We start from the raw sequence: 25,223 nt of genomic DNA, 5'->3' as shown, positions 1-25,223 counted from the left end.
GCTTGGACAGACCACCACAGCCACGATGAATCCATGTTTGGCAATTCCCTTCACAGAAAATGGAGTCCTGACAATCATCATCAATATCATCTTGGCAAATTGGGCAGCAGTATTTGTTAGTCTTCTTTCGTGATTTTGACCCGACAGTGGTCCTCTTGCCAGGAGAATCAATAGGAGCTGTCATAACCTTAGAACGAGTGTTCAGTCTTGGAAGCCATCGTGACAGCACGTGTCTTCTTTTTAAGTGACGATCTAGCTACAGGAAGAAACAGAAAACACTACACAGAGACAACACAGCAACAACCTGGATTTGTGGCCGGTAAAAACAAATTTAAACCGGCAAAGAATCAGATGGGGACACAGGTTGGTCTCAGAGCACAAAACGAGTAGCCATTAGGTAGGCGTGGTTGATATGGCGGTACTGGGTAAGTCTCGGAGTTAGTACTGAATCTTCCAGGTAAAGTTCATCCTAGATATACTTAGATTTTATCCTCATTTCTCTCATTTTATTCTTTTTTCATTTACTTCCTCGTAGGAACTTGTAACTTCAATAATGTACATGTTCTATACTCCAAATCCCATTTCATAGCCTCGGTGTGCCTGATGTGGGCAGTTGGGTTTGCCGGTTTATTTTGTTATGAAATGCATGTATAATTAATGATTTATCACAAGATTTAATAGTGAACAATTAATTAGTAACTAAAGTAATTGCATTAGCCTACTATTGCCAATTGAAGCATATCTAATTAGTATGCATGTCATGTACATGTGCATGTATACCGTATACTGGGAAATTTTTGAGTAGCCAAATTTTCGCGGATTTCGCTTTTTTTGCTCCGTCGCGAAAATAAAAATTGTGAAATTATGAATTTACATTGCCACATGGTGGAGTTTACAAGCTATTCGTGAAAATATTATTTCGGGAAATTTTACAAATGCAAAATTCGCAAAAAATTTAGCGATGTGAAAATATCTCAGTATATGGTACATGTAAAGTAGAGAAAATTTTAAATTTTGATGAAAGTTAATTGTTAACATTTGTGCCACAAAATTTTATAACGTATACTTGTAGTAGGTGGTACCTACATGAACATGTATTTTATTAATATTTTTAGGATTATTATTGTAATGCTCCTCTTTTTACATTTTATGTACAAGATCCGCCAGTTCTTATTACAATACAAAAGTTAGCGCATCTAGGCTATATTAAAGGTATTCAAGTTGTTGATATCATATCATTATTACATGTACGTGTATATTCACACTAACTGCATGTACATGTAGCTCTAGACCCCAATGCCTTCAAGATCTTTCATACCTTATGACTGGTTACTCTACCATTATATCAATGAAACATTCTATCAAGTAAGACTGACTGTAATAGTTTCAAACAGCATCTAATGTGTCATGTGTATAATGTCACATTTACCAAACCATTTCATCATTACATGTATGTGACTATTGACTATGTGTGCATTCTAGAAAGTTTGAGCTGATTCCGACTAAAAGTTTTTTGAGTTATGGGCATTTATTAAAATTGGCGAGTTTCTGAAAAATACTTTAACCTATAGCCCATGGTTTGTTCTGAAAAATGGCTCCAAAATCACTCCTAATTTTTATTACATTTTCTGATTGATTATTGATGTCCTTTTGCTGTATAAAAATTTTGACCTGATTCCAACTGAAAGTCTTTATAATTGGCAAATTTTCTGAAAAATACCTGTACTATTACATGTACATGTACCTCATGGTTTTTTCCAAAAATGGCTTTGAAATGATCTCCAATATTATTGCAGTTTCTGATGTCTTTATTTTGTGTTGAAAGTTTTAGCCAGTTTTGACTAAAAGTTTTTGAGTTATGACCATTTTTTTAAATTGGAAAATTTCTGAAAATACCCTGTACTGTAGCCCATTTTTTCAAAAAATGACTTCAAAATCACCCCCAATTTTTATTGCATTTTTTTATGCTTACATACGTATGCCCTTATTTTGTACGAAGTTTGAGCTAATCCCAGCTAAAAGTTTTTGAGTTATGTCTATTTTATAAATAGCAAAAATTCAGAAAAAGCGAAGATTATAGGATTTGCTTTTTTCCAAAAAGTGGCTCTGAAATCAGCTCACATGTACATATATAGTACATATACATGTATATGTAAATTTAAAATACATGTACAAATTTCAATTTGTACACATATATGCACATGTATATTTTTATTTGAAAATGGTATGACTAATAGTTAACTTATGTTTCATATAGGGTCTAAAATTATTCACTCAAGGGGGTCAGAGTATATTCCTAGTCCTTTCAAAGAGGATCTAATCTATGACAAGTTGACGAGGGTGAAGGGTGTCTCTCTACAGACCCTGACCTGACAGAAATGACAGACTGGAGAAATACTCACGTTCCTCCATTAGTGAGTTATTAATAGTGATTAATAGTTATTAATTGGTATAGCTTGAAATTACATTCAATCATTGTTCAAACACTGTGTACGAACTACGAACATTGCTTGATTTGATTTGCCTTTTTTATGAAATGGTCACTCATGAGTATCATAGGAAACCTGGTCCATCAGGTCAGCTTTGACCAATTTCTGCTCAATTAATAAAGACAACCTTTTAATTAAATGATTTAATTTAAATGTGTGTTGCAATGACATTAATTTACTGTAGCCTGACAATTGCTGTTATTACATATTGATGTCAGTCCTCATGCTATAATTGGCCTCGCCTACGCGAGGTATAGGTAGTTGTTGTGTCTGTCTGTCTGTCATTCATTCATTCTGTACAACTGAAATTTGTTTTTAATAAACAATAACTTTAGCACAGCATGTTTCAAGCTCCTAGATCTTTCTTTTTGGCGTGGAAAAGTCTTTCTTAACTGTTTTGTGTTGCTCAAATACAAGTGCTAGGTACAGAAGCTTCAAAGTAAGAAAATCGAGTAGTTGGGCCAAGTTCCGTTGTGTTAGCACTTTAGAAATAGATGGTAGCATTTTTCAGTAGATTAGAACATGGCCTTCAAATAATATGAACAGATTTCTCTAAATCTTACTTGATGAAGAGTTATACTGACTTGAAATTGTTGAGGTCACTCGTTTGTGCAGCGCTAGAGCAACAACTTGCTGGGTTATAGGTACTAAAGTACCTATACTATCTCAAATATACAAAGGCAGCAACTTTTTTTGTCAGCAAGTTTATCATATATTGCTGATTAGTAAAGAAAAAGTGAAGCTTCTTTCTCACATGGTCTTCTTGCTGCCAATCATTCCAGTTATGATGGAATGCCACACCTTTCAATCTACATGCATGGGAGGGGCTGGAGCTGCTTGCATGTATGTGCTGCAGTGCTGCTACTTCTGCAGGTATTCAAGAGCAAGTGCAACTGCAGGAAGCTAGTGTTGAGCAGACTCTCTTCATGTTGATAATCAAACAGCTATTGCAGTGCGGGCATGCACCATAGCAGCTATAGGGGCGAGGCCATGCACCGTAGGTGTCTCGTTTACATGTATGTACACTGTACATGTAATAGTACCTGTGATATTAAAAGTACATGTAGCTAGTAAATTATACTCATTAAATAATTCTCTATTTTTATTCTCTCTCCCTTTTTCTCCGTATAGGCATTGACTAAAGCATGAGCTGAGATATTAATAGGAGAACCAAAGACAATTAAAAGAAGAATTCTGTCAGTTGAAATCAGGAGGAGGAGGAGGAGTGACTCTAGTAAACAGAATATGAAAGGAGAAATTCACAGACTAACTGGAGCAGCACAAAGTAACAGAAGAGAACAGCAAAACTTTTTAAAAATTTTCTATTAAAATTATTTTACTAGTGAATTCACTACTAAAAATAATTTTGTAATAGAAAATGTCTGAAGTTTTGCTCTTCTTTTCTGTTACCTCTCACTTAAGTGGCACTTGCTTTTGCTCGACCCAATTATAATTATTTTATTATTCAGGCATTAGGATACCATCAGACAGACACATACATGTACTAGTACGGTACCTTTAACAGTTGAAGAATGGATGGCATCAGAAAAGTGAGAAAACGTCTTTCTTTTTTTCTCTCCCTTCTTTAGCATTAAATTTTACATCATTGTTATTTTTATTAGGATTTTAAACTTGAGGTTACATCCTCAGGAAGAGAAATATCATATCATCTATTTATAGTCCTTACAACCTGTGAACAAGCACAGGATGAGTCTTAGTTTTTGTGTGACTCATTAAATTAATGTGAGGATATTTCTTATCATTTTGTATGTGTGAATGTGAACTATTTTTTGTTATTATATTTTCTTTTCCCTCCTTTTTTATTTCCATTATTTATTTTTATACATGTGTAATTATGATTTTGTTATTTTAATCATGCTATTGAAGTGAGATTAGAAAGAGGAGGAGTTATGGCGTTAGTAGTACCATATAGCCACTTAATTTTGAGGGCATAATTTTTGCTGTTTTTGTGGATTTTCCATATCTGTGCAAGTTAATTCCGTAAAATTATCCGTATCATCCTATAAAAATGTGTACTTTAAATGAGAACCACGAAAGTTAATTCGCAAAAAAAGACTTGTGGCCCGATTCGCGAAAGTTTATTGCCTCAAAACTTTGTGGCTATATGGTATCAATATTCATGTAGAACTAACAAGTCATTCATGGCACCTGTTTTCTGCATTATTTGCTGCAATAAATTTAACTAGATGCCATCTTAATTTTAGAAAAAAGAAAAAGTATACCGTATAGCCAAAAATTTTCGAGGCTTAAAATTTCGTGAATAATGAAATTTATGGAGAAATTTTAAATTCCGTGATAAATATTTTCGTGATTTTATTTTAATAATAATAATAATAATGACCACGCCTTATTTAATTAAAACATGGTTTGAGACGGACTCTTGTGTCAAGGGGCACCATGTCTACAAATCAGTGTGGACACCAGAGATGGGGAAGATCATCTTTGACCTAGGCAGTATGCTTAAAATAGCAATACAGAGTAACAGAGACATCAGCTTGACCGAGAACACGATTTGACACGAGGGCACGTTTATTAGTCTAAGGCGTGGTTAACCACGCCTCTCAATTAATATTTATTTTCGGGGGTTTAATTTTTCGTGATTCAAGCAGTAATCACGAAAATACGAAAATTTATTCCTCACGAAATTTTTTGGCTATACGGTAATTGTTCAAAAATTTATGTTAAAAATAAATTCTTTATATTTTTATCCTAAGACTGATTTGCTGAAATGGAGGAAGGTCAGCTAGAGAAAAGTTATTGAAGACTGAGGGAGAGATAGAAATGAAAGAGAGGGAAATAGAAAGAAATGATGACAGCAAAAAGACAGAGACAGTGACATGAGTGTGTGTCAGAAAGAGAAGGAATGTACAGTATACACTGTATATACTGGAGAGAGAAATACTGGTAGATTGATGAGAGATCAAGAGATGTTTATGTGTTAGATTTATGATGATAATATAATGTACCACTGGTCCCCCTTCTACCATGTAAAGTAGTGTATTCTGATTGGTTGCTTATTGGTGAAGATGAACTAACTTGGTATAATAATTGTTGTATCAAGAGATTCTTAATAAATTCAAATGAAGAGTGATTAGTACTTCCACTCTACTCTGTCTTGTATGAGGTGATAGTTGGGATAAGTATTAATACAGGTCTCTTCATGTCGCTTGTCTAGCATGAGTCTCCTCATCATCTCATTATTACTTGATGACTGGAGGATGAGTAGTATTGACTTGGTAGTCAATGAAGTCCTTCTTAGATCTAGTTCAACTAGTGATGAGTTATTGAGGAGGTGAGAAAGAGCTTGTCCACTAACAATAAGAGGATTATCAAAAAGATTTAATGAGGTAAGTGTAGTGTTGTGTTTAAGTGCTTGACAGACATTGGTAACTCCTCTATCACTGATGGAGTGGTTACTGATAACTAGTTCCTGTATTTTTTTATTATTTGTTAGTAGTATACACAAGTACTGGATACAATCATTAGTTAATGGGGTGGTCCATATCACAAGTCTCCTCAGGTTTAGTGTATGCAGTTTAGTTGATGACAGCAGAGCTACTGTACTATTAGTAGATGAGAAGTGGAGGACTATCTTCTCGTGATCTTTGATATTACTAATCACTTCATTACACTGAATTGGAGATGGATAGTAAAGGGATACACTGTCACTGTACCAGTCCACACTCCCAGTGACACCTAATATAAACCAAAGGATCATGCATTTCATAAATAATCTAGATAATAATGCATAAAATTTACATGTACATTACATAAACACTGAACGTTCAGCAATAAAAATTATTTACAATCTGTCATGTTGTGTATATAGAGATCAGGGCCGTAGCCAGGAACTTAAAATAGGGGGTTCGGAAATTGCTGCGTGCGAAGCGCGCAGCAAAAATTTTGACAAAAATGGGCGTGGTTGGTAGGCGTGGTCTTAATTTACGCATATGCGCATCTCAGCCATGTGCTGACTCAGCTAAAATGGCTATCTGTGCTTCTCGCTGTTGCCAAAATGCTAATCCTGCTTTTGCAGTGCTGTTCTTCATGACAGGAGCTAATCTAAAACTTTTTTGCAGCTACAACAGGGGGTTCGTCCGAACCCCCCGAACCCCCCCTGGCTACGGGCCTGGAGATGAATAGGAAAAAGTGGCTTTTCAATTTTTTTATAATGCAAGCTCACAAATTAATGCTCATTGCACAGAAAATAGATTTTGCCAATTTATTTTTGTACATCTTTTTATTGCTAAATGCTCAGTTGTGCATGGGAAAGGTCCGTAACCAAACACATACACTTATTTTGTTCAAACAAAACAGGTATACAATAGGTGTGAATGTGTGGTCATACAAGGCGCTGCAACTTTCCATACATGTGTAACATGTAATTCAAAAATATTTGTGAAATTTGATAATTAAGAGAATTTAAGTTACTAGTTGCTGTTTTAACAACTGCGCACTTGATGTTGGTTAATTCACAATAATTTTAAAAGTACATGTATCAAGAAAATATAGAGCTTTTTATGGAGCCATACAGTTTGCATCATGTTTGTACAGAGTAAAATTTGAAATTTGTGACTGAATGAATATACAGTCTAGTGCATAGACACTTTAATAAGGACATGTATGTTATAATCAGGACAGGTACAGAATCAGTCTAAAAATGTGTATTTATAAACCTAGCTCTGAAATAAGGACACTTCCATAATTAGCCTAAAAACAGGACAGTATTGGGTTCCAAGCCATGCAAGTTTGACTGTAGAACCTCTATTCATGCACGAGATACATACATGTATAATGCATGAATTAATAATTATACTATAACTGTCATAATAATTACACATACATTTATCATGTTGCTCCTTGTCTTGTCTCAGTCCAGATATCATAATAGGATCATCATTAATAATTTCCAAGAAAAGAGGAGCTTTCTCATCATTACTAGATGAATCATACCTTATCTTCTGTAGAATAGGAAGGGACACTTTCTCCACAGACATTATAAACTCTAAAAATTGAAGCGACTCCAGCATTGAGTAAACACAACTACTAGGAATGTATCCTACATCACCAGACACTATGGATCTTCCTTTCCACCAAAAACTACTCCGCTTCTCATATATCTCCAGCTCCTCTCCCTTACTGAATGATATTTGATTGCTATACACTGCACGATAGCCATAACGAGCAATAAAAACAGATTCTGCTGTTGGCTTATTCACTATAATTATACCAGTGATAGTAAATATATCAATATAATAATGAAACATACTTCTTATTACATCTCTATATTCTTCATTCTCTTCTCTTTTATTATGTATATGGACACTCATTAATGATATCTGTTCTTGTAGTTCAGCTATTAACCTTTTAATATTTATTAATGATTTATTCTGATCCAGTAAACCTATCATAGTAATTACATATAAAACACACAAAAACATACGTTATGATTCAATGATACCAGTTTTATGTGTGAATAATAATTGCAGTTGTTCTATTTCCATTCTCATTCCTTTTCTAATGCTGTATGATGCTTTAAACAATAATAAAATGATAAATAAATCCAATAATATTAATAGTCTAACCTGAACTAGTATTTATTGCTAATAACACATGTTCCTGAAGTGCCTTTACTCTCATTTCTACATTACTTTCATTATAATTATAATAAAGTTTTTAATACTTGTTAATGTTTCTTTTAATTGTTTATTCATTTTTATTTCTTTTTTCAATTGTGTATTAAGTATTGTCATACTTATATCAATTTGTTCTACATGTATATCTAAAATACAATAATATTCATCAAATGATACTATATTGGTCATTACAATAATGATTAGTGTATTATTATACCTTGATTAATTGCTGATTGAGGTGTTGCTCCTTCTGTTTCTTTCTTCTCCAGTCTTGCTACTCTCTCTTCCTATTAAGTTAGTCTAATAAAATAATCAAACACAAATTATTTATACATTTGTATCATGAGGTTGTTCCTTTATCTCATGAGGTACATCCTCTTCCAGTGCTTTCTGTATTTCCTTTAATTATAATACAGTATATAATGATAATTACTGACAGTATACATGTATATACACTTACTTGTATCTTTCGTTTCTTCCATATTGTGCAGTATCCAACAGTAAGCTTCATTAGACCATTCTTTATTAATAATTCAAGATTCTCACTCAATTTTATGATGAGAACTCCAGTGAGAGAGTGAGGGAACGAGCAAGTGACCACAATGGAGTATCCAGTATCAATATACTTTATCTTTACAAATTTACCGGATGTTTCGGAAAGAATGTCAGTAATATCCTTCAATTTCTTCTCATCAGGTCTCCAGTCCAAGACAAATGTTGCTGTTTCACATTTAAGAGAAGGGTTTGTATTGACAGCATCAAACTTCTCCTTCAAGCAAAGATCAATCGAAATTGAGTGACAGAACCCTTCCAATGATGTCTTGTATTGTTCAATGTATCTTTCAGCTTCAGTGACTTCAAATTCTTCAACTACAGTTTCTAACAGTTCAATATCAGTCAATGAACACTCTCCTTCAATCACATGCACTACACTGGATATATCATTGCACTCAGCTAGCTTTCCTTTTAGATCAGAATTAAAGAGACAAATGAGAGACTTTAGGTCAATCAGAGGTGGAGATTTCTGTGTGATAGCTTTGGACACTTTAAATATCATTCTAGCCAGTGAAGCTCTTATTGAACTGAATTCTCTTGATTTACTCTTTCGAACAGGAATTTCAACTAAGGATTAATCATAATATTAATCATTTTAATTATCAATGAGGTACATGTACATGTACATGTACCTGTTAGTGCAGTTAGTGTGTGAGGTGATGATGGTGTGATTGTTCCAGTGCTTGAATCTAAAAAGAATAATACCCCGGTAATTGATAAAAAAATTATTATTATTATTATTATACCTTCTTTTATTTCAATATTAACAAAATCATCAGTAGAAAATTGTGTATCTAAAATTAAAACAGCAATAAAACTAACATAAATCTACATTTAGCTTACTATAGTCTTTTTGTATAACTGTTCCTATTTTTGCATTACCAGTGAACTTGCACAATACACTAGCAAATGTTTGTAGTAAACTATACTTGCTTTGAATAGCTACTCTAATGGCAGCTAACAGGACTTTACGTTGATTAGGAACAGAGGGACTAGCTGATTCCACAGTAGCCAATGCTTGTCTTGATATGACACCCTCTCTTTGAAGCATAATAGCTACACTGACAGGATCAGAGAGAGACTGAGAGAGGAGTGGATGATGAGTGCTGAATATATCAATAGCCTTAGCTTTACATTCTATAGAATACACACACAGTCAATACTAATACAATCAGTGATCGATATTGACTTACTCTCTTGATTTATTCTATCAGATGCGGCATTCTCATTCATAGATTTAAGAGCATCTGACAGTGAGTCAAAGGTAGTTCCACCTTTAAAGTTAACATTATCAGCTCTGGACAACCACTGGGAGAGGCATTCAGTTAAACAATCATCTGTTGTGTCATTGTCCCTTTTAATGACGTCCAGTGTGTTCTTGAGTAGTCCTAGTCTCAGTCCTAGTGCCCTCCATCTTGTCTGAGGGAAACCACATCTTTTCAACAGATTACTGAAGTACATCAATAAGTTGACCTAAAATCATACCATAGATATTAGAGTAAACTGATGAAACTATTACTCTATTATCTAAGATCATACTCGTATTTAATGAGACATAGATAGTTAATGAACATTACCAATAGTCAAAGGAGAAGAGAAGAGACTCATAGAAGAGGAACAAGAACTGGTTGTAGTTGCCATTGATCAAAGAACAAGCTGAAGCTAACCGGATGCAAATTTGGAGTAGATCTAAAGAGGGAGGGGCTAGATCTAGTTTCTCTAGACACTGATGTGATATTGTTTTGGTAAGTTTAAATGAGCTTACAAAGGAACTTAGTAAACATTCACAACATGATAATATTTTTATATCTAGCAATTATCAATTTTATTTCTAGTAGTCTATTTCAAAAAGGAATGTAGAAAGACAATTATTTTCAAAGTAAGTATTGTTTTTAGTTAGTGTTACAAGCATTTTAATATGCCACTTTACCCTGCACTGCATGTAGTTCATGTTGCATCAAAATTATCATTAATTTTTGATACATGCATGTATTGATGTCCTTATGAGTTTGAGTTAATTCTGACTAACATTTTTTGAGTTGTGGCCATTTTAAAAGAATTGGCTAATTTTCCGGAGAATTAGCTCGCTCCGCCCCTTTGCTTACCTGCGCGCGCCGCAGGTAAGCAAAGGGGCGGGGTGAGACTACCGGAGAATAGCCTGTACTATCGCCCATATGCTTTTTTCCAAAAATGGCTCCAAAAATCACCCACAATAATACATTTTATGATACACATTGATATGCTTATGTTATGTAAAAATTTAGAACTGATTTCTATTAAAAGATTTTGATTTATGGACATTTTAAAATCAAAATTAAAAAATACCCAGTGGCTCCAAAATTACTCTTAATTTTTGTTACATTTTTACTGATTAATATACATGTCCTTAAGTTGTGTATCAACTTTGAGTTTATTTTGATTTAATTAGTGAATTTTGAAGTTGCTTCAAAATTGGGCCAGCAATTGACCCAAGGGTTTTGTCGTTGCCCCAGCAAATTTTGTCAAAATGGCTAAAAGAGATTTCTTCTTTTAAAACAATTTTCTGATGCATATACTTACATTGCATAGGAATGTTGAGCCAGTTTTGATCAAAATTAGATTTTTAAGTTGCTTTAAAGCCATGTACTATTCAATTGGTAGTTTGGTATACAAGCATAATAGTGCTTGTTAGCTCATAAAACATGTCCTTTAGCTCACTTATACATTGTACATGTAGCATGTTTTTGGGGAAAACTCTGTCTCATGTCATTGTCCAATACATGTATATATAAATGTCCTTATATTTTGTAATATTTCAGATCAACCATTTTAACTTCAACTGAAGGCCATGCATTGAAGTACAGGGTGACCCATTGATGTCTATCAGTTATGAAGTGAATATTTCAATTTTATGTACCTATCAGTGAAACAATTACCAGGTAAGACCACATCCAGATTTGCTCAAAATTTGTTAGGAGAGAATTTTCCATTTTATACTTGTTTATGATGCATATAGCATATTTGGGCTGATTTTGATATTCATAATTTTTATAAGTTATTTAAAATATAGTATGTGCTTAGCTCATCTTCATCAAAAATGACTAGAAGAATTTCTCATTTTTAAAAGTTTTTTTCTGATGCATATACATGTTTTTATGTTGTGTAGAATCTTTGAACTGATTCCAATCATTATTATATTTCTACAAATTTTTTAAGTTGCTAAATTATAGGCCAAATTTTGCCAAAAATGAAAAGGAGAGCATTATCTACTTTTATAATTTTTTGTGAGCATATTTATATTTCTATGTTGTGTAGCAAGTTTGAGCTGATTCTCATTCAAATTGAATTTTTTGCAAATGTATAGTACAGGATCATTGGCTGAATTTTGCCAAAAATGAAAAGAAAAACTCCTCCACTTTACAATTTTTTCTGATACAAATACATGTCAGTTCTTATGTTGTGTAAAAAGTTTGAGCTGATTCTGAGGATTTTGTACAAATTTTCTAATTTGTTCCAAAATTAGGCCAAAGTCCCTGAACTACAGTACAGATTTTGCCAAAGATGCATGACTAGGAGAAAATTCAAAATTTTTTCTGATGCATGTAGATATACATGTTCTTATGTTGAGCAAGTTTTGAGCTTATTTTAAGTCAGAATTAGTTTTTTTTTAACGTTACTCAAAATGGGGCCAATATGTACTAAACATATGGTTTATCTGCTTTTGATACTATAGTATAGGATTTTTGGCCAAATTTCACTGAAAATGTCAAGGACAAATAAATATTAGATACATGTCCTTATACCTTGTGTATAAGCTTTGAGCTGCTTCATGCCATATTTGAATTTTTATAAATTTTTAAGTTGCCCCAAAGCCATTTACATGTACATGTACTATCGTAGTGCTTGTCAGCTCATGATAAAGCATGCTTTTAGCTCACTTAGCATTTTTGTGGGAAACCCTGATCACATTCACTAAGCACATGCATCCCCTTTTATATCAATTTCACCCTCTTTTAGTGTTAGAAGATAATGTCCATCAGTGTACCTTTTTTGATATTTTGATATAACCTAAAACTGCTTGGACGAAGACTAATAAATCAGGTTAGCTGTTAATTAATAATATTTAGTTAATTTCTTTCTTTAGAGCTATAGTCAGACTGTCTCAAGGACTTCGAATCATTTTTCACTTTATTAAATAATTAAGTAATACATGTAAATACTGTATAACTGGAAACACAAAAATTGGACATTATTTTAAAATTTTGAACTTTTTGAAATTTATTAAACTACTATATCTCAATAGTTTTTTATGAATCAATTCAAATACCATAGATCAGGAAATTAGTGTGGTACAAAATTTTTGTGTTTTAAAATTGTGCTGTGATTTAATTTTTACTAAATAAGACTGTGTTATGTATTATCGAATGTGGCATGTAATTATATGGGTAATCTAATTTTTTGCGAAATTCTAATCCAGTAAAATTAAAATCACAGTAAAAATTTCCAGATAGACGGTATAAATTCATGTTTAACATGCAAAAAGTAGTCTGGAAACCAGACTAGCAAACATAGTGCACACTAAGCTGTTACCTATATTGAAGTTTGATATGTAATATTATAGATTATCTATGTTGAGGACTAGAAGAAACAAATAGAAGACTTAAGCCAGCTCTGCAGATAAGGGTGGGGCTGGTATTATAGATTATCTATGTTGAGGACTAGAAGAGACAAATAAAAGACTTAAGCCAGCTCTGCAGATAAAGGTGGGGCTGGTTATTAAGTTATTTTAACATTTTGTCACGTGATTGTGCATAATGTATATGTAGGTGTGGTTTCATACCTAAGAGCTAGAGCTAGAGCTATTCTTTCGAGTTTTTCACTGCCTTATCTTAGCTTTACTTATTTCTTGTTCCAGGCTGTCCCGTCATGTCATCTCATCCGTTAACAGGCAAAGCTCCCCCTGACTTTGCTGCTCACGTCCCGTCAGCTCAGAAGCCCCTGATTCCAAAGAAGCACGCCATTACTGGAGACTACACCATATTGACCCGTTCACTCGGCGTGGGGGTCAATGGTAAAGTGCTGGAGTGTATACACAAAGCAACCGGCGAAAGAAGAGCATTGAAGGTTAGGAGGTTATGCTGTTTGATTACAATACACATGCATGAGTCATTTTATTACATATATATGTGTGCAATGTACTGTATATCCAGAAAATTTGGCAGAGAGTTAATTTGGAAGATTGGCGGTTCAAAATAAGTACTTAAAGAAAAGACAAGATAGTAAATCGCCATAGGCAATTTGATGCAAAGTTGCCAAAGTTTCAGACTGTCAAATTTTCCAGCTATAAGATACATGTATATTTTTCTATTCTTTCTCTTTTATTTTCTCAGATATTAAGAGAGAATCCAAAGTCACGTCGTGAGCTTGATCTCCACTGGCGTTCATGTTCCCATGAGAATATTGTCAACATTTGTGATGTGTATGAGAACGTGTTCATGGGACATAGGAGCTTACTAGTGGTAATGGAATGGTGAGTCATTAAGATAACAGCGCATTATAATAATAGCACAAGAAATTGTATGTACATGCATGCATAATATCTATGATATACATTGTACATGTACAATTGCATGTATTACATGACTGTTGATTAGTAAATTATTGACCTTACTAAGCTGTTAAGGAGATACATTGTAACTGTTTTTATCTCTGGGGACTATTAATGATTAATTAATAAAATACATGTAGCTAGTAGTTAGTATTGTGTAGTTGCATACTTACATGTACATGTATTCTAATCTTGTCAATATCAATTCTTCACAATAGAATATTGTACCGTAAGCATTTTTCATTGAAGTTGTACATGTACATGTATGGAACTGAATGGTGCCTACAAAATGGCCTGTTACCAAAACTGATCAAGTTTTTTGGTATAATGAGATAACTTGGATACTTTACATGTACATTAACATGTACATGTACATGTATCTATTGTAGCTATTAATGAAAATTATGATAAATGCTTTGCAACTGATTACCACTGTCAGTTATGTACATACATGTACCAGTACATGTAATCATCCATGACTGATCTGCACAATTTTTATTATATTATTATTTCTCTACATTGTGTAGTATGGAAGGAGGTGAACTCTTTGATAGAATACAAGACAAAGGACACTTTACCGAGAGAGGTATATGGTTGATTACCACTTAAAAGTTACTTTTTAATGTGGTTGGTGTGCATTATTTAGAAGCGGCTGAAGTGGTTAGGTGTATTTCACTGGCAGTGGCTCATTTGCATCATATGGATATAGCTCACCGTGACCTTAAGGTATGTCACTAATAGAGAGATGCTATACTGACTGACTGCTTCAGAATGTCATGTATCATATAAGCGGTGTATACTACTGTTTAGGGAATTATATTTTGCAAAATCTACTGAAATTCCAAATTTGCGGATTTGATTTGTGTGAATTCTACCACGTGCCATGACAGTACCATATTAAATTGATTTTTGCGAATCAGGAAGGAATCGGCAAAATTTGCAACCCTTGAAAAAAACCACTTATGCAGCATGTTAATTGTAATTTGTGCTATGCAGGGAATTTTCTTGAGTTTATGTGTATTTTTTAATAAAGTATACATTCATTTACATGTACAAGCCTTTGCATGCCTTTTTATTTTATTGTTATCAACAACAACCGCAACCAAATAATAAAATCTAATAATAATGCTGTTGATTTAGCCAAAAGCCTAGTATAATAATTATTTTATTATTATTATTGTGTATAGCCTGAGAACTTACTCTACAGTGATAAAACTCCTAGTGCTAAACTAAAATTAACTGATTTTGGATTTGCTAAAGAGAATCACGGCTCCAAAGCACTCACAACACCTTGTTACACTCCATACTATGTTGGTAGGTCCAGTTTGTTATTGTTGCTTCTTGTTATTGTATTCTTTTAGCTCCTGAAGTTTTAGGTCCAGAGAAGTATGACACATCCTGTGACATGTGGTCCATTGGAGTTATAACATACATACTGTGAGGGAGAATAATACATTGTACATGTACATGTACATACATATACCTCTCTCTCCCTCTCTCTCCCTCTCTCTCTTATTGTCACACATGATGCATTGTTCTGCCTAGAAAAAATTAGAGGCTGTTTTCCTTTTGAATTATCTAGTAGACTACAATATCATGCTTTATGTAGTATTAATGGGATGGTTGGTCTAAGTGATGAACTGGTTGGTTAATTTGTTGAGGTGGTTGTCCTGACCACCTCCAACCACCATAGGCAGAACTATGATACATGTATATGTACATTGTGTATAAACACTGTACCTCTCTCCCCCCCCTCTCTCTCTCTCTCTCTCTTATTGTTACACGATGCTAATTATACAAACATACGTGTATAGTGAATGTGTATAGTAATTAATCTCTTATCTGTGGAATCTCTCTCTTCATTGTGTATTTGTTGTATTTTCCCTTTTTCTATTACTCTATCTTTTCTCTATTTACGTAAACATGTGTGTACTATGATGCATCTTTTTCTCTCTTCCCTCTTTCCTTCTCTCCCTCCTTTAGTCCCTCTCAGCCTTCCTTATTCTCTTACATGTACTTCTAATCATTCCTCTACTACATTGTACATACATGTACATGTATACTGTACTGTATATACAATATACAAGTATATGTGATTCTTATCTCTCTCTTTCCCTCCCTTAGGTTGTGTGGTTTCCCCCCATTTTACAGTTATGGAGGTGCTCCAATATCCCCTGGCATGAAGAAGAGGATAAGGCAGGGACAGTATGGCTTCCCTGATCCTGAATGGACTAATGTCTCATCGCAAGGTAAATATTATCATAACCCTAATTTGATAAAGAAGACCTAAATGTACATGTACCAACAGTACTACCATAGCTACACATACATACAGTATGTACTGTATGTATGGCAGGGGGCTGTGCTTTGCAACTTTGCAAATCTCAATCAAAGATATTTTTTAATGCAATTATGTGAATACCATTAAAATTAAAATTAATGTAATTGCTAGATGTGCATATAGTTTACTTGATTAGTAGCCCTTCAACTACATGTACCATGTAGCAAGCAATTTTAGGAGTTAAATTTATAGCCATTCGACAAATTAAAAGTCCACCATATTGATCCATTATGTGTATGCTCAATGGCACATAGGCACAAATTTACCAAAATTACATGTACAATGTACGTATACATGTAAATTCCAATCACCAAGGTTTAGCATGTCACCAAAATTTAGTTTTCTGCTGTATGGTGCACTGTATAATATATATTACACTAATGAGTACTGTATAGCGGAAAATTTTTTGGCCCAAAATCTTTGTGGATTTTGTGTTTTTTTTTCAAAACCCACTAAAATAAAAACCGCAAAAATTGATTCAATATGGTTCAAGATGGCTGAAAACTAGAAAACCACGAAAATTAAACCCACAAAATTGATTTTTGATTGGATCCGCAAAATTTTTGGGTCACGGAAATTTTCTGCTATATGGTGTTCTTGAGTTACAGTACATGTACATGTATATATATTACCATTAACTATAGTATAGACCACTAATTATCGGTTTGTTATTATTGTTGTTGTAGCTAAGGATTTGATTAAAGGATTATTAAAGACCAACCCAGCTGACAGATTCACCATTGATGATGTATTGCGTCATCGTTGGATTGCTGTGAGTTGTTACTATTGATAGAATAGTATGATGTAATGTTGTGTTATTAAAAATAAACTGGCACAAGAATCATGTGTAACAAACATTGACATTGCAAAAGAGAAATTTGATTCATCATTGTGTTACTATAAATAGTATCATTACATTCATTATAGTCATTACATTCATTATAGTCATTACATTCATTATAGTCATTACATTATGTGTGTTATTAAACAGACTCTTTGTATTTCTTATGGGGACAAATAGCATACTGTATGTGTAGTCATAATGTTACTAAAAATAAACTGGCACAAGAACATATGTACTGTGTAGCACACATTGACATTGTACAAAAAAAAAGTTTTTTAATAAATAGTATCATTAGTCATTACATTATTTGTGTTACTAAAAATTGATTTATTAAATTATTTGTAGGGATATCAAGAGGTTCCTCAGACCCCATTGGCCTGTATTCAAGTATTACAAGATGACAAGGAACTATGGCCTGACATTCAGGTATTCATTTTGTGTGTTACAACATACAGAAATAATTATTTGCCGGGCTTAAATTTATTTATTACCGTATGCGCCGCCATATACAGTGTATTTTGTGGGGATTAAATTTTGCAATTTTTGCATTTTGGAAAAAAATTTGCCAAAATTAAAATCTGTAAAATAGCGTGCTGATTATATAGTAGGTGTGGTATTTACATTAAAATCGTGAAATTTTTATTTGCGGATACAAAAATGCAGCCAAATTGCGAAATTTTATACCTGTGAAATACCATACAGAAGGAAATATTGGAGGTAGTTAAATTTGGTGAATTTGGCATTTTGATAGCCATTCACCAAAATAAAAATCCACCATTTTGAGCCATTATGCGCATGCTCAATGGCACATGGCCACAAATTCACCAAATTAAAATTTTCCAATCACCAAAATTTATCAATTTGCCAAAATTTATTCCCTCCAAAATTTCCTTCTGTATGGTATATGGCATATACAGTATGCACTTTTTGTACAATTGGAGCGAAAATTTTAATGTATGATGAATTAAATTTTGATGGTGACTGTAGGCATGAGTTGTTGATACACACCCATTAACTATTAGTGCTTTGTGGAATTATTTTATTATGAACTGTAAAACTGTAAAATTAAGTCCTAGCTAATACATGTATTTCCAGCTACATGTACACGTATACAATGTATACATGTACATGTATATGGCAGCATTTAAACAGCTTTTTTAATATAGTGACCTTTTAGGAGTGTTTTTATGTTTGCTTTCATGATGATTTTGGCACCTTGTAATGATGACATGCATAACATAATTCTATGTGTACATGTACCACACTGTACATGTACAGTGTACACTTATATGTAATGTACAATGTACATGCATGCAGTGTGCAGTGTATTTGTTTGTGTATCAGTTGCATTGTCATCGTAATATTTGCTCACTCATTATTATTATAATTACTTGTAGTTGTTAGTAAGTTGCTTGTTTTTATTAGGAGTGCATATTTGTTGACCAAATATGTATGCCTCCTACTATAATCAGATTACACTACACGTACTAGTTTAATTTTAACTGTTACATGTACATATACATGTACATACATGCATACAGGTGGTAATTTGGAGGGGGAGATTTTGACGAATTTTGCATTTTTTTCTAATATGATATTGTACGGCTTCTTGGCAATAGTACTCCATAGGAGATAGGATGGAGTTATGATAATTAAGGAAACGAACCAATTTTTTGAAAAAAGCAAAGTACCGTACGGTTGGTAAATTTCATGGGGTATTAATTTTCGTTAATTTCGTGGTTTATTTTTATCCACGAAATTTTAACCCCTACCCACCCACAGATAAAAGCTAATTAACGGGCCATGCAGAGCTCTAACTACTATTTTCAAGCCAGTAGAGGAGCCAGAGTTTTTGTCTGTTACTCCATATTCCACCATAAGCCATGTGTTGGAAGCTAGTCCAGCAGATCCAAGTGAAAAGAAGTTTGCTTACTACCACCCACGAATATTTGTACCCACGAATATTAGCTTCTAAGGACATTTTGGAGAAAACACGAAATTTTGGACCCTCGAATATTACCAACCGTACGGTATGATCCATTGTTTTTTCCAAAAATGGCTCCAAAATTATCCCAAATTTTTATTATGTTTTTTATGCATATTAATGTTTTTATGCTGTGCAGAAAGTTTGAGCTGATTCTTAAATTTTACTTTTATTTCAGGGTTATAGTTATTTATAACCCGTTCAAAAATTGTAAACTTGTATGTCACCAAGAGTAGAAGATGTCTTAGTAGAGTTGACTGTAGGTTTATAAGCAGTGTTATTTGTAAAATCTATTGTGGGTTGCAGTATTGTGGTTATCACTTATGTGCTTGTATAAACTGTAATTACAAATATTCTGACAAATAATAATTCTTTTGAGTTATGATCTTTTTTTAAAAATGGGCCAATTTTTTAATTTCCCTGTACTATTATGCAAGGGCCATTACTGATGCCTGATTTAACTTTTGATTAATTATTATAAACTTAACTTGTGATTAATTATTATTTATTTTAACTTTGTTTTTCTATCTTATCTAACTTCCTTATTGTTCTTTCTTTTCTCTTTTTAATAAAATTATTTTAAGGGCTCAGTTCTCTTTTTAACTGTACTATTATAACAGCCCATGGTTTTTCCAAAAAAAATGGCTCCAAAATCACTCCCAATTTTTATTACATTTTTAAATGCATATTAATGTACTGTATTTCCTTGATTAAGCCGCCCTTCGAATAGTAGCCGCATCCAAATAGTAGCCCCATTTGTGCTTGCAGCTATTGTAATAGTAGCCGCCCTCTAATAGAAGCTGCAGTTAATTAAAATTTAATTAATTAATGTGCCACGTGCACTTGTTCGAGTGCTTGTTGTCGTTTTCTGGCAAGACCTATAGTTTCTCTCCTATTACTGGGTTCCATATTGCCTTGTAGACATGGTGGCCTCTGACAACACTCTCAATTTCCATGTCTCCAAACGTTTAGCTCGATTTCTACACAATGGTGCGCACTCATGGTGAGTGATGGGTGCGGTCACGTGCAGGCGTGGCCGGCCACATGTTTGCTAGGAGAGAAATAGTAGCCGCCCTCGAATAGTAGCCCCTGTCGACTTGAGCTGAAATTTATAGTAGCCATGGCTAGTAATCGAGGAAATACAGTACTTATGCTATGTAGAAAGTTTGAACTGATTCTGACAAATATTTTTTGAGTTATGATAATTTTTAATGGGCCACTTTTCAAAATTTGGCCTTTTTCAAAAATGGCTTCAAAATCACCTCCAATTGTTATTACATTTTCTTATGACACCCGTTCACCAAAGTTCAACTCACCATTTTGAACCACTAATGCCCATGCTCAAAGGCACATGGCCACAAGTTTACTGATTTAAAACCTTCCAATCATCATAAATTTAGCAATTTACCAAATTTCTAATCCCTTAAAATTACCAGCTACATCTGTACATGTATAATATGTGTAAAGTAATATGCATTATGCAGTACATGTCATGTACAGTATGTGTGATTATTGATTAATACTTTTTATTAGTCACATTACTTTATTTACATGTACACGTATGTGCCTACATGTATTTTGTTATTTCTATACAGTTTGAGTATACATGTACATGTTAAAAGCTTGTATTATTGTTTTAGAGAAAGAGAGTTTTTTCTAAATTTTGTAATTTTTGAAAATAGTAGCAAGGTTCAAATTTGATTTGGAACTATTATTATTATTATTATTTTATTAATAGGATGAAATGTCACATGCACTAGCTACAATGAGAGTTGCTGACGAGCCATCAAAAATAAAGAAAGTAGCAGATGCTAACAATCCAATCCTTGCACGAAGAGCAAAGAAGAATTCCGGAAAATAATGCAATGGAAAAAAACAATAATAATAAATTTTTGTAGAATTTAACCCTCTCTCTCTCATTGATGGGTAATGTCACTGTCACTCTTTATGTTTAATGTATCGGACGAAAGTAAATTTATATTATTACAATATACATGCAATTATTATTATTATTATTTATACATGTATATGTTTTGTAGTAGTTTTGACATTTTTTGTATTAATAATAAAAATAATGATTATTTTTGTTAGTCCCAAAACCTCATGTATAGATCTTCTGCCGTTTTGTTTGGAAAATGAAGAGATATTTTTATCTTGACAATCTCACTGAATCCCTCAATGAGTGATGGCTCAACAAACCTACTCTTGTATGACCTTAGAGCAGAATCAGGGACCATCTTCTTGATGTCATCTTTATATAGTTTAAGCTAATAGGGAAGAGAGTAGTCTTGGACTGTAGTTTTATCCTGGGGAGGAATAAAAAGGAGAGAGAGGGGGAACATGAGGATTTGATTGAGGTGCATGTACATACACATATTAAACATTTTTTAATGTTAAATCTGAGGGTTGTATTTCATTTGCCAAAAAATTTCTGGCTAAAAATTAATTTAGAGATCAACAATGATAAAATACCGTAGGGCGCCTTTTTCTCGAGGGCTATAAATTTCGTGGATTTTTATTTCGCGGATTTAATTTTCGCGAATTTATGCCGTCTGCCATCTTGTACCGTATTGATTTGATTTTCGCGAAAGTAATTTTTGCGAATCTTTAAAAAATCGCGAAATCCGCGAAATTTATAGCCCTCGAAAAAAAGGCGCCCTACGGTAGAGGGAAATGATAGAGTGGTTGTCTTGAAGATTTGCCGTCACTTTTTGTGGGTGGGACTAGTAGAAGTGAATCACATGCTAATTGATGAGAACGAGATTATAAAATAATGTATATCAAAAATAATGAATAAAAATTACACATCAGCCTTTTATATGTAGTGTATTTTGATTGGTCGCTTGTTTTTGGCAATGATACACAAGTTTACAAACATTGTAAATAGTGATTAGTACCAGTCTACTCTGTCTTGTATGAGGTGATAGTTAGGATAAGTAATACAAGTCTCTTTGTGTCGCTTGTCTAGCCTGAGTTCTCTTATATTATTATTATTCATAAGTGACTGGAGGATGAGTAGTATTGACTCAGTAGACAATGAAGTATACCTTAGATCTAGTACAACTAGTGATGAGTTGTTGAGGAGGAGGTGAGAAAGAGTCTGTCCACTAGTAGAAGTGATGAGTGGATTATAATAAAGATCTAATGAGGTAAGTATAGAGTTGTGTTCAAGTGCTTGACAGATATTAGTAGCTCCTCTATCACTTATGGAGTGGGACCTGATGACTAGTTCTTGTATTGTTTTATTATTAGTTAGTAGTATACACAAGTACTGGATACAATCGTTAGTTAATGGAGTATACCGTATCTCAAGACTCCTCAGGTTTAGTGTATGCAGTTTAGTTGATGATAGTAGAGATGCTGTGCTATTAGTAGATGAGGAGCGGAGGTCAATCCTCTTATGATTATCATTAATATTACCAATCACTTCATTACACTGAACTGGAGATGGAGAGTGAAGGTATACCTTGTCACTGTACCAGTTCACTCTTACAGTGCCTCCTAATATAAACAAAATGATTATACTGATATACATGTATGTACATAATAATACACATTATTTGCATCATGTGTATATACAAACACACACAACTTACTTGTTGTTACTAAAATCAATAAACAATTGTATTATAGTGTGTGGGTGTATCAAAGGCAGAACTGCAAACACCCACACACTATAGTACTTAGTGGTTGTGATATATCAATATTTTTATCAATGAAAACAATATTTACAGTATCAATTTGTATCGGTATCATAATTTTGAAGGAATTTGGATTGATACGTTGACCACACCAACTTATTAAGGTTATATAAAATTAATTCAGAAAATAAATAAGTTAATGAAGTATAACATACTGAGATGCAAAAAGTGTAACAGCATTGACATGTATGTACATTATTATGTATGTATGATAATTTAACACACATAACTACTTAATATCAACATGATTATAGTGACAATAATCACAAACATTACCTTCATCATGTTGTTCCTTGTCTTGTCTCAGTGCAGATATCATAATAGGATCATCATTAATAGTCTCCAAGAAAAGAGAAGCTTTCTCATCATTACTAGATGAATCATTCCTTATCTTTTGTAGAATAGGAAGGGACACTTCTTCCACTGACAGTATAAACTCTAACAATTGAAGCGACTCCAACATTGAGTAAACACAACTGCTAGGAATGTCTCCCTCATCACCAGACACCAAGGATTTTCCTTGCCACTTAAATCTATCAGACTTCTTATACATCTTCAGCTGCTCTCCCTCACTGAATGAAAGATCATTACTATATATTCCATGATAGTCAATACGTGCTGTGTAAATAGCTTCTGCTGTTGTTGCATCCAGTGATTGTGTACATTGATCCTTCTCTATACAATATATCAATCAGTTAATGATTTAACATATCACATACTCTCAATATTTGTTTTTTGACCCATCAGCAGTAGTTCACTAGTTATTGATATATTCTTTTGTACTAATTCAATATCTTTCTTATACTTTACTAATGCCTCCTCTCTTTCTGTGATGAGGTAGTATAGACAGATTATACCAGTAGAGTCAGTACCTGCTTTCATTAGGAGAGAGGTTCGGAAATATTGAGTCTCTGATTTCTTTGATTTGAATATTGTACTTATCAACTTCCCTCTAGTCAATAGCTTCACTTTTAATTTAGATTCTACAGTAATGACACAATGAGAATTTTAATTTATAAGATAAATTACTGATTGTTCAAAAATATATACTATACATGTAAAACTAAATACATGTAAAAATAAAACTATACGTGTACCTGGTGTCTGTATTGATCCTTCAATATACTCTATACAAGTAAAAATACATTAATAAAATATCTTTATTATTCTAACTATACCTTTTCTTTTTTTGATGATATTCAGTTGTTTATCTTGTTCAAATATTGATACTATACCATTAGTATAAGTAACATCAATATTGAGTAATAGATCAACTCACACACCTTCTTTGTAATCAAGTGAAGTCCTCAGTTCTTGTTCCTCTCCATCAGCTAGTTTAATCTCCTCTGCAAGACACTCATTATTCATTACCTATAATCAGTACATAATATTAAACAAGGTCTCATACAGTTACAGTATCTTATACTTTGTATCTGATCTTTTTATCATTGACAGTGTAGTGGCCAATGGTTAGTCTAATTAAACTGAATTCTTTCATCAAGACAGTTAGGTTGTCTTGTGCTTCCAAGAGAAGAGCAGCTAGTAAATGATATGGAGCATAACAGATGATGGTGATGGAGTTCCCACGATGAATGCTTCGTACAATAATCCTCTTGTTTAATTCTTTAAATGCTTCCTCTAAGAGATTACGTATGTCATCAAGTGAGTGGTCATCTGGTTCCCATCCCAAAGTAAACTGAATTGTCTTTGAATCACTAAGATGTTGAGGTTCATTCAGACTCAGGAAGTTTTTTAATGATCCACTAAGTGTCTTCAATTTGTCTTCATATTCCGAAATCAGTGGTTTTGCTTCAGTGATTTCAAACCGTAGCACAATTGTTTTTATCACTGAAATGTCATTAACTCGACAATTCTTCACTACAACATTCATAATGCCTTCAATACTATCAGCTTTAGATAGCTCAGCACTCAATTCAGGGAAGGATCTTTGAAGAAATGACTTCATTTCTGTGACTGATGGAATTGATCGAGATATCAATGGAACTATCTTATCATGGAGGATACCAAAGCTACCTCTTATCTCATTAAAAATAGGTTTATGAGC

At 33.3% G+C, this 25,223-nt stretch overlaps 2 protein-coding genes and 2 long non-coding RNA genes across 5 annotated transcripts in view; 3 read left to right on the top strand and 1 right to left on the bottom strand.

The window, feature by feature from the left end:
• The window catches only part of LOC109582341 (uncharacterized), a 27,029-nt gene extending 16,649 nt beyond the window's left edge, over positions 1 to 10,380 (bottom strand). Inside the window, exons 1-14 of one of the 2 annotated variants that reach the window (XM_019997006.1) lie at positions 10,279 to 10,380; positions 9,895 to 10,174; positions 9,545 to 9,838; positions 9,448 to 9,495; positions 9,334 to 9,390; positions 8,607 to 9,268; positions 8,480 to 8,545; positions 8,364 to 8,433; positions 8,194 to 8,292; positions 8,096 to 8,152; positions 7,972 to 8,043; positions 7,780 to 7,914; positions 7,354 to 7,728; positions 4,799 to 6,206 (exon numbers count right to left, since the gene is read on the bottom strand). In XM_019997006.1, coding sequence (XP_019852565.1) covers positions 5,602 to 6,206; positions 7,354 to 7,728; positions 7,780 to 7,914; positions 7,972 to 8,043; positions 8,096 to 8,152; positions 8,194 to 8,292; positions 8,364 to 8,433; positions 8,480 to 8,545; positions 8,607 to 9,268; positions 9,334 to 9,390; positions 9,448 to 9,495; positions 9,545 to 9,838; positions 9,895 to 10,162 — 2,808 coding nt within the window. In that variant the 5' untranslated portion in view covers positions 10,163 to 10,174; positions 10,279 to 10,380 and the 3' untranslated portion in view covers positions 4,799 to 5,601. Of the gene's footprint in view, positions 1 to 4,798; positions 6,207 to 7,353; positions 7,729 to 7,779; positions 7,915 to 7,971; positions 8,044 to 8,095; positions 8,153 to 8,193; positions 8,293 to 8,363; positions 8,434 to 8,479; positions 8,546 to 8,606; positions 9,269 to 9,333; positions 9,391 to 9,447; positions 9,496 to 9,544; positions 9,839 to 9,894; positions 10,175 to 10,278 lie in introns of those variants that run through there. The other variant, XM_019997005.1, reaches the window with a different exon arrangement.
• LOC109582344 (uncharacterized) lies at positions 22 to 4,258 on the top strand. Its single transcript, XR_002185050.1, has 7 exons — positions 22 to 457; positions 536 to 1,212; positions 1,285 to 1,365; positions 2,258 to 2,414; positions 3,621 to 3,774; positions 3,959 to 4,039; positions 4,112 to 4,258. It is a non-coding gene; the product is annotated as an uncharacterized LOC109582344 (long non-coding RNA).
• A 12-nt stretch (positions 10,381 to 10,392) lies between the features above and the next one.
• Positions 10,393 to 12,978, top strand: LOC109582340 (uncharacterized). The gene is made up of 5 exons (XR_002185043.1): positions 10,393 to 10,446; positions 10,537 to 10,580; positions 11,500 to 11,619; positions 12,698 to 12,781; positions 12,825 to 12,978. It is a non-coding gene; the product is annotated as an uncharacterized LOC109582340 (long non-coding RNA).
• A 511-nt stretch (positions 12,979 to 13,489) lies between these two features.
• On the top strand, positions 13,490 to 21,597 carry LOC100640836 (MAP kinase-activated protein kinase 2-like). Its single transcript, XM_003386867.2, has 10 exons — positions 13,490 to 13,804; positions 14,071 to 14,210; positions 14,816 to 14,874; positions 14,935 to 15,014; positions 15,476 to 15,602; positions 15,650 to 15,725; positions 16,413 to 16,537; positions 17,316 to 17,401; positions 17,819 to 17,899; positions 21,196 to 21,597. The coding sequence occupies exons 1-10, from the start codon at positions 13,607 to 13,609 to the stop codon at positions 21,316 to 21,318; spliced, it is 1,095 nt and encodes a 364-aa protein (XP_003386915.1). The 5' UTR covers positions 13,490 to 13,606; the 3' UTR covers positions 21,319 to 21,597.
• Positions 21,598 to 25,223: the final 3,626 nt, after the last annotated feature.

This window comes from Amphimedon queenslandica, unplaced genomic scaffold, assembly GCF_000090795.2.
Source record: "Amphimedon queenslandica unplaced genomic scaffold, v1.1 AMPQUscaffold_13389, whole genome shotgun sequence".
Classification (NCBI taxonomy): Eukaryota; Metazoa; Porifera; class Demospongiae; order Haplosclerida; family Niphatidae; genus Amphimedon; species Amphimedon queenslandica.
Note: the sequence above shows the minus strand (reverse complement) of the source record. Positions and strands in the feature narration are given on the sequence as shown.

Bases quoted from the DNA above. Each gene is read 5' to 3' on its own strand.
- LOC100640836 (XM_003386867.2), top strand. From the start codon at position 13,607: ATGTCATCTCATCCGTTAACAGGCAAAGCTCCCCCTGACTTTGCTGCT. The intron at 14,875-14,934 runs GTATATGGTTGA...TGCATTATTTAG, and splicing joins AGGACACTTTACCGAGAGAG to AAGCGGCTGAAGTGGTTAGG. The intron at 15,015-15,475 runs GTATGTCACTAA...TATTGTGTATAG, and splicing joins TAGCTCACCGTGACCTTAAG to CCTGAGAACTTACTCTACAG.